Source organism: Anopheles cruzii, chromosome 3 (assembly GCF_943734635.1).
Source record: "Anopheles cruzii chromosome 3, idAnoCruzAS_RS32_06, whole genome shotgun sequence".
In the NCBI taxonomy this organism is placed as follows: domain Eukaryota; kingdom Metazoa; phylum Arthropoda; class Insecta; order Diptera; family Culicidae; genus Anopheles; species Anopheles cruzii.
The window spans coordinates 11,373,857-11,390,810 of record NC_069145.1 but is presented as its reverse complement, the minus strand read 5'-3'; the positions used below and the strand labels follow the sequence as shown (position 1 = coordinate 11,390,810).

General features: G+C 49.9%; 2 protein-coding genes across 2 annotated transcripts; both read left to right on the top strand.

The window, feature by feature from the left end:
* Positions 1 to 765: 765 nt before the first annotated feature.
* LOC128269842 (SR-related and CTD-associated factor 4) lies at positions 766 to 8,397 on the top strand. The gene is made up of 9 exons (XM_053007247.1): positions 766 to 831; positions 1,210 to 1,500; positions 1,595 to 1,849; positions 1,964 to 2,420; positions 2,533 to 2,591; positions 3,848 to 4,232; positions 5,296 to 5,959; positions 6,027 to 6,907; positions 6,980 to 8,397. The coding sequence occupies exons 1-9, from the start codon at positions 802 to 804 to the stop codon at positions 8,395 to 8,397; spliced, it is 4,440 nt and encodes a 1,479-aa protein (XP_052863207.1). The 5' UTR covers positions 766 to 801.
* Positions 8,398 to 12,142: 3,745 nt separating this feature from the next.
* LOC128275543 (poly(A) polymerase type 3) lies at positions 12,143 to 16,600 on the top strand. Its single transcript, XM_053014086.1, has 9 exons — positions 12,143 to 12,413; positions 12,487 to 12,788; positions 12,858 to 13,113; positions 13,194 to 13,390; positions 13,452 to 13,666; positions 13,745 to 14,072; positions 14,151 to 14,501; positions 14,668 to 15,359; positions 15,428 to 16,600. The coding sequence occupies exons 1-8, from the start codon at positions 12,263 to 12,265 to the stop codon at positions 14,995 to 14,997; spliced, it is 2,130 nt and encodes a 709-aa protein (XP_052870046.1). The 5' UTR covers positions 12,143 to 12,262; the 3' UTR covers positions 14,998 to 15,359; positions 15,428 to 16,600.
* Positions 16,601 to 16,954: the final 354 nt, after the last annotated feature.

Sequence of the window (16,954 nt, the reverse complement as noted above, 5' to 3'; positions counted from 1 at the left end):
TGTGCTTTATTTTCTCGAACCGCGCTTACACGGACACTCGCTTTAAGACACCGAACCAAACGCCATCTTTGCCTCCAAGAACGGATTTATCCTTCAGCTGCGTTACTACACCACCGTTACCAGATTGACAGGTTGGAAGCGTTACACTGCGAACGAAAGGTCTCTGTTTTAAATGTTTCATCGACTGTGCTGTTGGAAGAGACACGGTTGAATTGTTTCACGGTTCGCGGTTTCGATTGGCAACTAGAAAAAGGATTCATTAATATTTTGTACGCTGCTTTCTTTATTTTTGGTCCATGTTTTAACAGTGCGTTTGCTAAAAAAAGATAGGAAAAATTGTTTTCTGTACGCTGTTCAGTACCCCCATTTTGACAGCCTCGGTTTTTGCCATTAATCGATTCAGCGATACTCGATTTTCAACCGTTTCGATGCATCGACGTACACGACCGTGTGCCATACAAGGAGTAGCCATTTTGAGAAATTCTGTGCTTGTGCTGATCGTAGAAAATCGGTCCGACCAAATTCGCTACGAATGGTGAATTAAACAGTAGTTGGACTGTGAAAATAAACCGCCGGCAACGAGGAAAACCGATTGCCTCCCAACTGCAACAGTGCATGTGAACGGGTTGTGGCCAAAATCGCTCGCAACCGGATTTGCTCTGCTAGACAAGTGGCAAACTCCATGCCCTACCGTCGCGTCGTCGTGCTAGAGGCTGCGGATTAATCTTTGCCCCTTTTCCTGTGCCTAGTGCTCTGTGCGAAAAATTTTCCATCGTGGCGGCGACTATCGATGCGACCAGCATGGAAACTGTGCGGGTGTTCAATCAGGAGGTGAGAATTCGGGCCACTACCCGTGGCCCGTGCGCGTGGTGGTCGTGGATAGGCGGTGGCAATGTGGCGCAGTGGTCGAAACGAAAGGGTTGATAAGACCATAATGTGCAAAAAAGTGCACGAGGTGTTTGGAGGAACAGGCTTTGCGGCCAAATCGGTACCGGCTCTTCTGCACGGCCGACAACCACGAAAGGATTTTTGTGAGAAAAGCCGTGACAAATGAAAACAAAAAAAAAATTTGTGGAAAATCCGCTGATGACGGGTGATCTCGTGGTGGTTCTGTTTTTTGAGTGATGATTTGTGGATTATTATGATTGGGTTGAATAGTGTGCATGGTGGTGGCGCATAATTAATGCGTGTATTTCTCTGTTCTTGCAGCTCTCTGGGCTCTATGAGTCAAAGCCGCCGATATCGAAGGCCAAGATGGCCTCGATTACACGCAGTGCGATGAAGGCAATCAAGTTCTACAAGCATGTGGTGCAGAGTGTGGAAAAGTTCATCCAGAAGTGCAAATGCGAGTACAAGATTCCCGGTCTGTACGTAATCGATTCGATTGTGCGCCAATCGCGGCACCAGTTTGGTCCGGAGAAGGATGTCTTTGCCCCTCGTTTCGCACGCAACATGGAGGCGACTTTTGCGCATCTCTTTCGCTGCCCGCCGGAAGACAAGGTAAGTGGGCCACTAAACGTTTTGACCGTCACTCGCTAGATCGCTGTGTGAGTCACAAAACTATTGGTCCTTCCTTTCCTGTGTCCTTTGTTAGAGTAAAATCATTCGGGTGCTGAACTTGTGGCAGAAGAACATGGTGTTCCTGCCCGAGGTGATACAACCTCTGTTCGATCTGGCCAATCCAGATCACCCGATCCATCAGCAGTACCATGCGCAGGCTGCACTACAAGAGCAAGCGGGAGCGAACGGCATGAATTCGGCTGGTGGGCTAATGCTAGGATCGCCAGCAGGCCCTTCCATGGGAAGCGGTCTCGATGATCACGGCGGACCGCTGCAGTTGGGTGAAACGGTAAATTGGCAAACGGTCTGTTGCGTAACACTCCGTGGTTATTATTGGTTCCAATAATTATAAACTAACTTCAACACGTTTTGCTTTACCGCTCCCATCCGTATCGTATCACAGAAACAGCTCGATCCCAACACCATCCGACAGCTACAACAGTTCCAGCAAATACTGATGCGCCAAACATCCGGCGATGCCGCTGCGGCTGCTGCCCAAGCGTCGAAGGATCAGGTTAAGTTCAATAAGAAGCTACTGGACTTTGACTACGGCAGCGAAGAGGAGGAAGATAAAAGCTCACCCTCCGTCCCACACGGAGGCAGTGGTGCTGCGGGAGGCCTTCCGGATCTGACACAGATGCCGGGTGGCAACATTGCGCAGATACTGTCCGATCCGAACGTGCTGAAGCAACTGCAGAACCTGCAGAAACTGAAGCAGCAGGAGGAAAAGCAGAGCAAACTGACCGAAATGCGGTTGCAGGAGGAAAAGTTTGAGAAGCATCTGGCCAGCGTGCTGATGAAGCTTCCGTTTGCGAATGAATGCGATCTCAGTCGTCAACCGCCGATCGATCTGAATGCCGGTAGGTATCGGAACCGTTGCCCGAGTCCAGAAGAAATTTGCAAACATCTTCCGCTCCTAATGCACACTTGTTTTCTCTCTTCCATTCTTGATCTCGATCTCGATCTATTTAGGTCACTCATCAGCGAAGGATGTTGATACTGATAACGATGTGGCGATAACCGGAGTTGAGGTGATTATTGCTTTTGCTATTCGTTTCTTTGTCGCCCACTAAAGCAACCACAACCTGCACACCTGGCAAATAGAAATGGTTGACTGTGAGGACACAAGCTACGTCCTTTGCTACTTTCGATGTTTTGCACTTTCAAACCACCTGTCGTGGTGTAGTGTGTAGGTTGGGATACGTTTTATATTCCCGACGAATTTATCTGCTGACCCACTTTGTATGCTGAACTTTTTTTCAGCAAATGTTTTTCTTTCCTGAGAAATATTATAAGATAACTGAGGATAATTACTGTTGTGACGAAGTTTGTCTGTCATGTTGTTGAAAAATATAAGTTTTGTTTACTCGAGGAGCTTAGAAAACATGACCTAGGATAGATGATTTCACACGACGATGAGTTTTCACCATCATACCGACGATAATATTAATGACAATAACAGTAATGTGACATTATGAGTAACATCGTAAACGAAGCCCAGCGAAGAAATGTTTCTCAAACTGTAAAGCAAACATTAAATGATCATTAGTAATGGCGGTACCACCGACACGTAAGCCCAACGGCAACAGACGGCAATGGCAAGAAGAACGCTCGCGGCACAAAAGGTAGGGCTAAAGTACCGTACGAGCGAGTCGTGTGTTTGTGTGTGCACCTAAGAACGGCTTCTTCCTCATCTCCCTCGGTGTCCTGCTCTCCCTCGAAGGTCCGTTTTTGTCCAAATTGGACAAATTCGGCTTTGCGAGGAAGCAGAGATGCTCCAGCGATGGATGGACGGTAAGTTCCTTCCTATTCGAGTTGAATAGGATTGAAATATTGTACCTTGTTTTCTTCTTCAAATATACGCCAAACTTACGCCAATGGGAGATAAAAACACACGCATCAGATCAAGCCAAACCAAACGAAATGAAAGCCAAAAGCCGAAGCGCACGGTTGCCAAAAGGTGGATCGATCGGTCGATTGATCGATCTGCCAACTCGAAAGTACGAAAAGAGACCAGCTCAACCCCTTTGAGCGAACGAATCGATAGAAGGATCCGGGTTCTCGCCGCAAACCGCGGGCCAGGCGGAATTACACGGGATATGCAGTTTAAACGATATCTTTTCTTTCCCCTTTTTTCTCTTTTCTTTTTTTCTATTTCTCTATGTTTCTCTTTTTGTCCATGTATTGTCACAAATGCTCGGTTGCGATTTTCCATCGCGGCGACCATTGTTGACCCAACACCAACACGTCAACAAACCCGAATGCCTCTTCTACAACCATTGCGCAGATACTCGGAGATCCCATGCCGATGGGCGGAGGAAGCAGTGGCAGAGGAGGAGGAGGAGGCGGCAACGTGGGCGGCGGTGGCGGAAGCGGGAACAACGATCGCTACAAATCGTCCTCATCGTCGTCTCGGCGCAAGAGCCGGTCGCGCTCACCACGCGATCGTCGTGGAGGAGGTGGAAGCGGTGGAGGGGCCAGTAGCAGTCGTAGAGGACGCGCGTCCCGTTCCCATTCCCGTTCACGGTCCGCATCCCGTTCGCCGAGATCATCGCGGCGCCGATCGTCACGTGATCGTGGGTCCTCGAACAAGGAGCGCGAGCGCGAGAAGGAACACGAGCGCGAACGCAAGCGCAAGGGATTGCCGGAGATCAAAAAGGAACACCTGAGTGGTAAGACCGGCATCATACGCCCAAAAGGAGCAACCCACAAGAGCGCACAAAAGCAGCAGCAGCGAACGGTGGCCCGGTGGTGTGCCCAGAATAACTCAGTGTTCGTGATCCGAACAAAAGTGTGCCTGAAAAGTGATAGTAAAGAAATGAACTGCGGCAACATCGACAAGAAGAGCCAGCCGTTCGTGCGGAGAAGTGAAAACGGAAACAATAGTAGTTCTGTGATTGTTTCAGCAATGGCCAGACGAGCTAACCCGTGTCTGGTCGGTCGGTTTCGTTCGTAGTCGTCGTTATCTTCGTGGCAACGCGTGCGTGGCTTTGAACTGATTGATTTTGGCTTGGCTTTTTCAGTTCTCGACACATGTCGGCAAATGTTCGCAGCCATATCTCGAAATTTAGAGTCAAATGTCGTGACCTTTTGCTACGGGCGGGCTGTGTTTATTATCTCCATTTGGCGTATGGCGTATTTTGTTAGTTAAAGCATGGTGCATGTTTTGGAACTTTCCTTATCTTAGCAGCTTCAAACATTACCTAAATTGGTGATAAAAATCAGAAAACAATCTTTATTCGCAATACTTAAAGCAATATATGTATATTTGAAGCACAAGAAGCACAGTTACAGAGAGTACAACGTAGGGTCATTCCTTCGGACCTACTACACACACGACAGCGAACAATGCTCATGTTTCGTAAATGAGCCCCAAAAGTAATCGATTCTTTTTAAAGTCACCACAATTTGGTGCCCGTGGCGTAATTTATTGTTTGCTGTTAATAACAAACATAAATTCGGCAATGTTTGCAGAGATTGTTGGAAACGTTTTGAGCGATCGACGTCTGTATGAAATGAACAAGTTTTTTTGTAGACAGTGAATCCTGTTCCCTGAATGTGCGACTAAATTGGTTAAAGATCGGTGAACGGAATTCGCGCCTTCGATTGCCACCTTCCGTGCCGCTGGCCAAGCTAAGCTGCTGCTACGTTGCGATGGTGTTTGTGGTTGCTCATTCTTCTTTGTTTCCCGTGAACCGAAATAAAACTCTTCCATTCGGTTACTTTCCTTCGCAGTTTGCAGCACCACACTGTGGGTTGGCCACCTTTCGAAGCTGGTCCAACAGGAGGAGCTGTCCGATACCTTCGGCAAGTATGGTGACATCGTGAGCATCGATATGATACCACCCCGCGGGTGCGCGTTTATCGTCATGAACCGCCGGCAGGATGCGTTCAAGTGCATGCAAAGCCTCAAGAACCACAAGATGCACGGTCGAGCGATCACGATCTCGTGGGCAGCTGGCAAAGGTGTCAAGAGCAAGGAGTGGAAGGACTATTGGGATCTCGATTTGGGCGTCAGCTACATTCCCTGGCCGAAACTTGGCCCCTCCACTGACCTGGATTCGCTCGAAGATGGCGGCATGTTCGACGAGGACACGATGCCAGGATGGATGAAGGAAAAGGCTGCCCCGGGCGGTGGTAGCAGTGGTGCACCCGGTGTGGCCGGTGGCAGTAGTGGCGTTGGGATCACCGCACAAGGAATGGGAATGCTGGCCCCTGGCATGGGGCTGAAGAAGCTCGACGGGTCGGACCTGTCAACGGCGGCTGCCGCTGCTGCAGCCGCTGCCGGAATGCTCAATCCTTCGCTATTCCCACTCGGTGCCGTCGATACGAGCCAGCCGCCGCCCACCGCTATGCTAGGCATGGGGCTTCCACCCTTCCCGATGGGTGCTGTTACTCGGTAAGTATGACGCACATCACACTCCCATAAGTCCGCGTTCGATTTATCATGCCGGTTTTCTTTCTAGATTGCCACTATCGATGGGAATTCCGATGGGACCGAACATGGTGTCCGGGTTGGGCATAAACGTTCCACCTCCCGGTATGATGCTTCCGGGCAACCCACCTCCCCTGCCACTGGGCGGCTTTGGTGTGCTTCCTCCACCACCGCCCACGGCCGGGCTGATGGGCAATGGCAGTGCAGCGAGCGCAAGCCTCTTGAGTGCGGTGGCTGCTGTTTCGAATATGAGCAAATCGTCCGCCGATGATATGGACATTGAAATGGAAGACGAAAGCACTCCAAACACGGGGCCCCTCGGACCGGTGGCACCGGGTGGCGGGGGGCACGGTAGTGCATTTTTCAATCAGCCTCCGCCACCGCTGTTGCCACCGAGTTTGGGAAATCTTCCACCGGGGCCACCAGCTGGCAGCGCAGCATTCTTCGGCGGGCCGCCTCTCGGTGGGGGCAATATGTCGGACAATGGAGGAGGAAGTGGTGACGATGGCGCCGATGGTGGTGGTGGCGATAGTAACGGACGGGGAGCAAGAGACTTTCGCTCGAGTGACGATGGTGGCCGCGATCATCACCATCGTGGGCGGCGTAGTCGCGATCGCGACCAGCAGCCGCGTGGAAACTTTGATCGCGGAAACGATGGCCGTGGTGGTGGCGATGCCGGGGGTGGCGGCGGCGGGCGTCGTGATCGCGGTGAACGTGGTAGCCGTTGGGGTGGTGGCAACAATTTCCGCAGCGGAGACAACACTCAGGACGATCGCCCCCTTTCGGAGCGCTTGCGAGAGTTGGCCGGTGTGTTGGAATTCAGCCATCAACAGCAACGTGCGGCCGGAGCAGGAGGAGCAACTGGAGGAGGACGGAACTTTGGTGGCCGTGGAGGTGGCGACGGTGACGGGGGTAGGTGTTCACAGGACCAATGTTGTGAGGGCCACAAACGGGTGTTCTATAAGCTTCGGTTGCATTTTACAGACTTTGGAAATGCTGACTTCACGCGCCGAGGAGGAAGCAACTACCAGCAGAATCGATTCAACAACAGTGCAGGAGGAGGCGATCGAGAGGGTGGACGCGGTGGCGATGGTGGTGGCCGCAATCAGGGAGGACGTAATGGTCAGTTTTCAAACCATGGCGGTGCCGGAGGAAACCGTAACAGCGGAGGAATGTTTGGCAATCGGTTAGGAGGCCGGAACAACAATCAGCGCGGCGGTGGTGGACAATTTTTCAATGAAGATCGTCAACAGCAGGGCGCCTTTTTCGATCGAGACGATGGTGGCGGCAACGGTTACGATTCCGGTGGCAACAACAGCAATAGCAACTCGAACCGTCGCAATTGGAACGAGCGTGGCGGTCGTGGCAACAATGGCAACCGCGACGATGGCGGCAACCGCGGCCGTGGAAGGCAAAACTGGCGCAGTGGAGACGAAGGCCCCGGTAGTGGTGGTGATGGTGGGCAACCATTCAATGCTCGAGGCAGTAGCAACCGGAGCGGTGGCGGAAACGCGCCGACTCGTGCGGTGCGCTGGGAGGATGATGATGATAATTGGAATGCAGCATCGGCCGGCGGTCGGTCGCAAAGTAATCGCGATCATCAGCAATCGGGCGGCCGAGGCGAGGGTGAACAGGAAGTAGCTGAGAAGGGCGATCGAGCGCAGCAAGAAGGAGGCCCCTCCGTCGGCGAAGAAATGATGGTGCGAAATGAGGAATCCTCATCACATCGTGCACCCTCCGAGCATGGTGGCGAAACGAGGGGCAACGACGTGAGGGAAAATGAGATGCTGGGAACACGGCGTGGTGACGATGAATCTTCTAGCGATCGCCGGTACGGGCGGGATCATCATCGTCGCCAGCGAAACGATGATCCGGACGACGAGCGTCCACAACCGATTCTCTATTCCCCCGAACAGGAGGATGACTCCGAACAGACGAACAACCTGCCCGATGAGGAGGATGGAAGAACACTGTACGGCAACAACCAACTATTAGAGCAGCAGCGTGAAAACGACCATGCTGAAGCAAGGGGTTTTCCTCCATCAAATGAACCCCAAGGTGGATCATTTTTAACGCAAGACGATTCGTCGCACGGAGCGAGGGCGTCGGATGACGGCGACGAACATCGATCTGATTTCAACAGCGAACAGCAACGCTATGAGTACGATCAGCAACACGTGCCGGAACTGCAAAGTGGACACAACGTTGAACCGCACAACGATTGCCAGCCGGAGCAGCAATACGATGAGAGGCAACAAAACACGCAGGAATTCGAACAAACTTCGCCGTCGCAGTCGAGAGATAATTTGTCGGCGCCTCCGGAAGTGAATGAAGACTCGATCGTTGCTTCTAAATGTGCTCCAGAAGACCCCGTGGCAGCGGAAACTGCTCCGTCCGAGTAAATTATGGGAAACGGGGCTAAAGTCTGTTGGTCGAAAAGAAGAAGAAGCCGCAGAAGTGAAACCTCAGGCCGTCAATCAGTGAACTGTCACTGACATCAATAACGAACCGTCAAAAGGAATATAAATCTAATTTCCTATCTATACTCCTTCAAGGACATCATCACGAAGCCAGACTGTTTGACGCAGAGATAGATAGGGGGTAAGAATGAGGAGAATTGTGCATAGAATAAGAGTAGTTTTGAGTAGATTAGCTTATTGGAACTGCAAGTGCTGGTTCCCTGCTGTGGTGATCATTCGCCATCTTTCTCCATAAACACACCAGTAAACGAATTGCAAATATGTCCCACGAGTGTTTGTTAGAAAGCGATTCCCGAACAAGGAAGAATGCCGATAAAAGTTATGAAACTCTGGTTCTGATTCACGAACAGGAAATTTGTCTTATGGTTGGTTTTACCTCCTTTTTCGTATGCATTGGTCATTGTCATCAACGCGTCCAAAAATCCCCCAAGAATATGTTGGTTCTAGTACAGTTCAGTTGAACGGTCTTTAGCATATGTGTCCTCTAGGATAATTGTCTGTAGGCTAAAAAAGAAAAAAAAGTACACAAACACATCAACAACCGGTAAAACGGATTGTTCATAAACTATGTCAAACTAGCAGTAAACCGAAGCGGATCCCAATCGAAAATATAAGATGTTGAGCTCATGCAATTGAAGGTAAGTTTTAATTAGTTGAACACACTTCTTCGATTGGTCGTAAAATTTCACAATGATCAATGGTTCACTTTGTGCTTCTCTCTAGTAAATTGTGTTGGCTTGAGTCACATTTTCTGCCTCAAAGAGTTCGCGTGATTTTGAATATTTTTCTACTATTTTGTTGTAATATTTTGTAATGTTGTAAACGAACTTTCCGTTGATGAAGCGCCATCTATACGTGATACTTTGGATTAATCGGTGTTGATTTTTGAAATCGGGCAATGGCGAAAAAATCGGACACCCAAAAGGCGGGCGAAAATGGTGAGCGGTCCCCGGTGAAATTTTCTTAGCTGCTCGTGTTTCTTGCACGTTTCTCTGCGGCACGCACATTTTTTTCAGTCTTTCGCCTTTTCACAGTTCACAGTGAATCTCAAGCTCAAAGTCTATAATCAAGATAATAACAACAGTTCACAGTGCTTCGAGCCCGGCCTTTTGGAGCCCTCAACACTCAATTGTAGACGCTGCTATTTCTCTCTCTCGGGTGTCAGGTTCGTCATCAAAGTTAGGTTCGCAGTGTCAAAGTTGGGTTCAAAAATCGGTTAAATTCATAAAAACAACATTCACGTTTTGACGTTTCGTGTTTCATGTATCCGCCATCCGCCATTTTGGAAAAGACGTTTTTTCGCGTAGCGTTCGCAACACCAACCGCATACGCACGGACCGGAGCCGGAAGCAAGTGGACGCATCGTTTTCCGTGGGTCTAGTGCTCCCTTCATCTGCGGAAATAGTGCACCACGTAGCGCATCTTTGTTGCCGGAGCGCGCTGTGATCATTCGCGGCCTGCTATAACACGGAACGTGACACGCAGAAACAGTGCGTGTGAGAAACGGGTGCTCCCTGTCCGGAAACGGTGTGCGGCACACAGGCGGAAGTAAGCATAACGCATTTCTCCGGGCCTGGGACACGGCACGGGCACGGGCCGTGTTGCGAATGAGTGTGTGTGTGTGCGCCAACACCAGTGCTTCCGCGTGTGGCGATGGTTGCTCCGGAAACATCCGGAACCATCGGTGGCGCTGATCCTTGATGTCAGCAAGAAACGAGGCCAGCGCAGATTCGATAGCGCTTCGGAGTGATTGCGAAGGAAAGGTGACGCCTGGCCGTCGCATCGCAGTGTCCGCAATAAACGCGTAAAATGTAACCGCGAACAGGCGGGGCGAGCCTATAGTGGTTCCAGGTGGACGGCGAGTGCGGAGTGAGTTTTCGGTTTTTCTTTTCCTCTTCGCGTTTTCATTCGTTCGATTTCATTTTACCACGAATTTTCCACTTTGCCGAAAAGCAGGCGCGTGAAAGAAAGAGACAGCGAGTGCGGTGTACGTGTGTTTCTTATTCTTTCCACCTGCCCCGTTTGTTTTCATTCGAATTCGGCGCGTCCAAACACTCCTTATCGCGCCTCCTCAGTTGGACCCTCAGTTTTACCTTTTGATTTTTTTTTTCCCGTGCACCCGGCTGTGTGACGACAGAACACCGTGCGTGTGTGTGCGCGTCAATTGTTTGTCGTCCTTCTCGCGGTTTGTTGCGTGTGCCAAAGTAAGAGCCGCATCATCCACCCCGTTTCGTGCACTACCGTTACACGACGTTATTTTCCACGGCGTCGAAGCTGATTGCGTCCGGCTCGCCGTGTGGCGCCGTGCCTCGTTTACGACAAAAGCGTTGACGTTGTGCCCGAAACTTTTACTCACCTTCGACGACTTTTATCTCGTGTTGTTGTTGTACCCGCCGCTTGGGTAGTCCAGCGACCGATGAAGGTTACAAACGCCGGGTTTTCGTCTTTTCTCTCTGGCTGCTAGTGGCGGAAAATGGTGTGAAGGTAATAAAACGTGTTCATGGTCATACGTACGAAAGGGTGTTTGGCAATGTGGTCAGTGTTGGATTGAGATATTGGCGAGTCATTTTGTTAGAAGTCTCTTGAGAGGAACACTGACTTCTGAGTCATCTTCGTTTTTATGGTAATCAGTGATTTTCAGTAATCAGTGAATCGGTGTTCTACTGAAACGTTAGAGTTCGAACCCCGCTCTAAGGTGAAAAGGTGTTTCTTTCTTCACTTTTATCCATTTCATCACTGACCTTCGAGAGTTACAATATCCTTACTGGGCGACGGTTGCTTTGTTTCTCATACAAGCCTACTCATGTTTTTCAGCGACACGCCGTATCGCAAAGCAACGCGCAGTATAGAAAACACTGTTGAACGGAGAAAGAGAAGCCATCATTCGATCGACGCGACGGCACCGTGGAAAGTTGGCATAAGGCCCTCCTGGAGGCCGCAAAAGCCTTGCTGGTTCTTGGGCAACACGCTCCTCGGTGTTGTGGGTTTTGGGTTTCCGCTTCGCAGCGAAACCGCTATGCACGTTCGTCGTTGAACACCGGAGAGTGTCCAGGGTGTTGCTGGCCGGAAGAGAAAATAACAGCAACCACGCTGCTGGTCGGTGGATGGGAAAGTACCACAGGACCTTGGTGAGCACGTCACGACGGCCTTTCAGCGTACCTGGCCCTGCAGCTGGCAAGGGTAACAATTGTCAACAATTTAACGACGGTGCACCGAGCATGGAATTTCGTGTTAACAATTAGAGGTGTTTTAATTTCGATCGAAAGGGTACGTAAAATGCCCACGGTGGCCAGAAAAATCACATAACAAACTTATGTTCCGTTTTTCTATTACTTTATCACCTAGGATATCATTTCTCTAGCACACCCGGTTACAAAGTTTGACTTGTGGATCTCTACTTGAAACGGAACACGGTGCACCAACTAGTATCGGGATTGTATCTTGCTCAAGAACTGTTTTATTGTTTCGACTCGAACGACATTGATATTGCAGAAATACAGTTTCTGGTTGACATACTTTAAAAGAAAAACAAAGCAAAACGAAAATCGGACGTGAACCTACATCGCATGCACATTAGTTTAGGTTGTTGATGATACGCGAATGTTGGTAGATTTAGTCGCAGAGTTGATTACTGAGCACTCGGCTAATCCGCGTGCGAAAGGGACGGGAAGCTTGCCGCCGATGGTAGATGGACTTGCCCCGAATGAGGCAGCCTTAGTGTGTAGAGTTTCCGATAGCGGCGCGAAGCTGCTTGTAGACCGATCGTAGACCCTCTTAGTTTTGCAAAATGTGGAGCAACGAAAGATCGCATGCGAATGGCGGTGGCAGCGGGGGGTCTCCGGGCAATAACAAAACCCTCGGTATGACCTCAGCCATCAGCACTGCGGAACCGAAACCGGAAGATTTACAAAAGACAAAGGAACTGCAAAAGTCGCTAGGTAGGCAGATTGATTCCCCTCCGATCTGGCGAAATGGATTTTAGAATAACAACTTTTTACTTTCCCATTGCAGAACCGTATAATGTGTTCGAGGCCGAGTCGGAGCTGAACCATCGTATGGAGATTCTGGCCAAACTTAATACACTGGTCAAACAGTGGGTGCGCGATGTGTCGATCGCCAAGAACATGCCGGAAGCGATGGCCGAAAAGCTGGGGGGCAAAATCTACACCTTCGGCTCGTACCGTCTCGGTGTGCACCACAAGGGCGCCGATATCGATGCCCTGTGCGTGGCTCCGCGCAACATTGACCGGTCCGATTACTTTGGATCGTTCTTTGAACTTCTCAAACAGCAACCGGAGGTGACGGAGTGCCGGGTAGGTTACCGGGTTGCCACGGGTCGAGCCAGAGTCCCAGAGTCCTAATACACCATCCCTTTTGCGCAGGCTGTCGAGGAAGCGTTTGTACCTGTCGTAAAGATGAACTTTGATGGTATCGAAATCGATTTGCTGTTCGCTCGGTTGGCCCTGAAAGAGATTCCCGATAATTTCGATCTGCGGGACGACATGCTGCTGAAAAATCTCGACCAAAAGTCCGTCCGCAGTCTGAACGGTTGTCGAGTGACGGATGAAATTCTTCGGCTCGTACCAAACATTGACAACTTTCGTCTCGCGCTGCGAACGATAAAACTGTGGGCGAAACGTAAGTGGCCATAGAGCGTGCGGTCTTAGTTCTCTTTTGATCATCATTGTTCTCTTTTACTAAATCCCCCCACGGTTTAGGGCACGGTATCTACTCGAACTCTCTAGGATACTTTGGAGGCGTCTCGTGGGCCATGCTGGTGGCTCGGACATGCCAGCTCTACCCGAACGCGGTCGCTGCCACGCTGGTGCACAAGTTCTTCTTGGTGTTTTCCCGCTGGAAGTGGCCTCAGCCCGTGCTACTCAAGCAGCCGGATAATGTAAATCTTGGCTTTCAGGTAATAAGAGCGTTGGTTGCTTGGCACTGGCGTAGAACTAACCCTTCCGTTTCCGTCCCAGGTTTGGGATCCACGAGTAAACGTGCAGGATCGGTTTCACCTAATGCCGATCATTACGCCGGCGTATCCGCAACAAAACTCTACGTTCAACGTATCCAGCTCGACGCGAAAAGTGATGCTGATGGAGTTTACGCGAGGAATGCAGATTACCGACGACATCATGATGGGCAAACAGATGTGGGAGAAGCTGTTCGAAGCTCCAAGTTTCTTCTACAGGTACGATACGGTGGCCGTGCTACGATGCGATGCGAACCACGAGAAGCTAATCCACTCGTCCCTGTGCATGGTTTCCAGGTATCGGCATTTTATTGTATTATTAGTGACCTCAAGTAACGCGGACGATCATCTGGAATGGTGCGGTTTGGTTGAGTCAAAAATACGCTACCTTATATTGAACCTCGAGCGTAATCAACACATCAATCTGGCGCACGTGAATCCAAAGTGCTACGAGCAGCACGAGCAGAACTCTGCCACAACATTGAACGGTGCAGCGGAACGAAAACCGCCTTCCGCTTTCTGTTCGCTCTGGTTCATCGGACTCGAGTTTGAGCGCACCGAAAATCTTAATGTCGACCTCACGGAAAGCATACAAAGCTTCACAGATTCCGTGCACAAGCACGCAGTAAGAATGACTTGCTCTATCGGCCGACTGATTGCTGCTGATTACTTCATCGGGTGTCGTCTGTTCTTTTGCTTTCAGGTGCACATTAAACTACTGAAAGACGGAATGAAAATCGAAGCACGACACGTACGGCGAAAGCAACTGTCCCAATACCTTGACCCCAATCTGTTGAAGCGCGAGCGTAAGATCTCCGACAGTTACACCACCGCCAGCAGTGGTAGCGGTGCAACCAACAATGGTTCGGCGTCACCTGCATCCGGCAATGGTGGCGGATCGACGAGCGGCCACAGTTCACGGAAGCGAAAGTCGTCCGAAAATTTGTCCAACTCAACGAGCGGTCTGGTGGCCAGCTGCAGTAGTAGTCCCGTCGCCGGAACGGGCTCGAATGGCAGTGCGGGAAGTGCAACGAAAAAGCGGCGAAACGATTCCGTGAGTGTAACATATCCTAAAACGTACATTAGAGAGCCAGTGTTGGCCACTGGGAGAGTATGTGTGGTGGCGCTGGCAGCATTACTTTGTCCTCTTTCTCACTCTCTTCCCTTCTCTCTATCGCTCGTGGTGGCGTAACGCGGTGGAACGCTTCTGAATGTTTCAGTTCGATGGAGCCTCCAACAGCAGTTTCGATCGATCCCAGAACGATCACTCGCCACCGGTTACGCAAACGCAGGACGAAGAGATGGCAGCGTCTCCACCGTCACCGGCGGGCGATCGCAACAGTCCGGATTGCGAGCCGGCGTTCGAGTCAGAGGTCGCAACAATTCCTCCGTCCAACAGTGGCACCTTGATCGATGAGGACAGTTCATGCGAACCAACGAAGGCCGATCACGCGACTGGCAACGGTAATGGCGCAGATAATCGAAGCAGCAGCAGCAATGGAGCCAACCCACCGGCAGCTTCTTCAGCCACCGAGGTGGTCTGCTCTTGACTGATTCAACGACGTTCCAAGACGTTCCACGCGAACGATCTACTTGTGAGTTCATCGATTGCCGATGATGCTCACCCGATGATGAGTGATGTGGTGGGTGATGAGTTTAAAAGTAGTGTCAGTAGTAGTGTTACCGTTGTTGATGCTGCCGGTGGTGCTGGTACCGGTGCTGCTGTTGCTGCTCCCGTTGTCGTTTCAGTCGTGGAGCGGCTGTAGTTGTTAATAATGAACGTTGGGCGTGCTGCAAATCCTGTGAAACACTTTACGAAGCTGGATCACAAACCGATCAATGTGCAGCGAAGTTAAAAAGAAGATCACGATGCAGAGAATCAGCTATCGTTATCGTTTATTTCGAAGCAATGGTAAGAGAGAAATCGGATCAGTCACCGTTGTTGATAGACCCTCGATTGATGTTATACAATTTTTACAGAGGTCAAACATTGCTCGACAGTGAGTTCGAAGGAGGACTGCATCAACGCCAGTTCTTTTTTATCGCAAGTGTGCTCCAGATAATTGAAATGTTTCGTGAAGTTCGACTGCTCTTTTAGCTCGCCGATGGCGGCGGTGCACGGCGTAAGGTAAGATACGATTTCCTTCTTCCAAGCTGCCGACGATAAAGGTGAAGTCAAAATAAGGACCCATGGATGCGTTACACCTACCATGCGCAGGAAGACGGAGGTGATTTATTTTCTTCTTAAATTTGATATAATCCAGTACGAGGCAACACCGGGAGGGTGACAGCCACAGCTTGAAACGTGAACCGCATCAGCAGCGTGTAGGTACGAACGTAGGCCTTCATGGCAAATTAGAGGCAATGGTCAAACACTGCACGGCACTACTTGCAGGGGGCGAACATGTACGTGTTGAGGGCAGAGCGTGAAAGAGTATGCAAATAGTAATTAGTACATATAAAAGGGCTTCTGTAGCGGCCCTCGGATCGAAATCGATTGAGGTATGATCGATCGCCGCCGCCGTCGCCACCGTCGGCAGGCAAAATGTAAATAATCATTGAAGCAGAACGATGAGAGATAGAGAGAAGTACGATGCTAAAGTAAGCACACAACAAAGAAAAACGAAGTAGATAAAAGTAATATAAAAAAAACATCAGAATGTAAAAGTTAGCACGATAGAGATGACACTTAAATAGAGAACCATAGTAAGTGCGGCAAAGGGAAAAAAAGATAAAAGGCAGCGAACAAGATGAACGGAGACGAATTGTCAAGCAAACTCCGTCGAAGCTCTGATAAAAGGGAACGTACGTTCATATGGTAGCAGTGTCGTGTGCGCTGCCGAGTGTAATTCATAAGTCCTTTTTTTGTGGCCGTCGAACCACCGATGATCGTTGGTCGGCGTGTAACTTTTTTTCTCTTATATTTCCTGTTTTATTTCATCTTCACATAATTGTTCACTTTCTCACGTATACTTTTTACAGTTCAGTTCCGCTACCGCTCGTTTGACAATATGTTGAAGCGAATCTTGGGTTATCGCCTTTTCCTTTACGAACGGTGTAATAACCGAGCAAGTAAATATCCCATGCATCCCTGAATTTGGGCATTCGAATCGAAAGGCTGTGGGCTTATTTTTCGCAAAAATTGGATCCTCGAGTTTGGACTACACCCTTGTCTATGATCCCGTTTTCCACTTCATTACATAAAAATCATTATTCGGTCGATTCTAGGGACCAGAGTCGCTAGGTCGCTCGGAATGAAGGGCAAAGTGTGTAGATATACACAAGGCAATGCAGCAACATTAGCAAATGGAATGCGTTTGTGGTGCCGGTATGGTGAAGATAGGTTCGAAAGGTTCCCAGAGAGGTAAGGACTGCAGTAGCAAGCATCTTAGGGACACGGATTCATAATACCGTTGTAACGGCATTCGAAAGGGACAAGCAAAAAATTAACTTATGATAATTTACTTAAATCTTTGCTCCTGCGTGGTACGACGGCCCTCGACATTC

What these genes read in the sequence shown, in the direction of transcription:
- LOC128275543 (XM_053014086.1), top strand. Translation starts at nt 12,263, where the DNA reads ATGTGGAGCAACGAAAGATCGCATGCGAATGGCGGTGGCAGCGGGGGG. An exon ending in CGGAGGTGACGGAGTGCCGG is followed by an intron (nt 12,789 to 12,857) that starts GTAGGTTACCGG and finishes CCTTTTGCGCAG; the next exon opens with GCTGTCGAGGAAGCGTTTGT. An exon ending in ATTCCGTGCACAAGCACGCA is followed by an intron (nt 14,073 to 14,150) that starts GTAAGAATGACT and finishes TTTTGCTTTCAG; the next exon opens with GTGCACATTAAACTACTGAA.
- LOC128269842 (XM_053007247.1), top strand. Translation starts at nt 802, where the DNA reads ATGGAAACTGTGCGGGTGTTCAATCAGGAG. An exon ending in CAAAAAGGAACACCTGAGTG is followed by an intron (nt 4,233 to 5,295) that starts GTAAGACCGGCA and finishes TTTCCTTCGCAG; the next exon opens with TTTGCAGCACCACACTGTGG. An exon ending in CCGATGGGTGCTGTTACTCG is followed by an intron (nt 5,960 to 6,026) that starts GTAAGTATGACG and finishes TTTTCTTTCTAG; the next exon opens with ATTGCCACTATCGATGGGAA.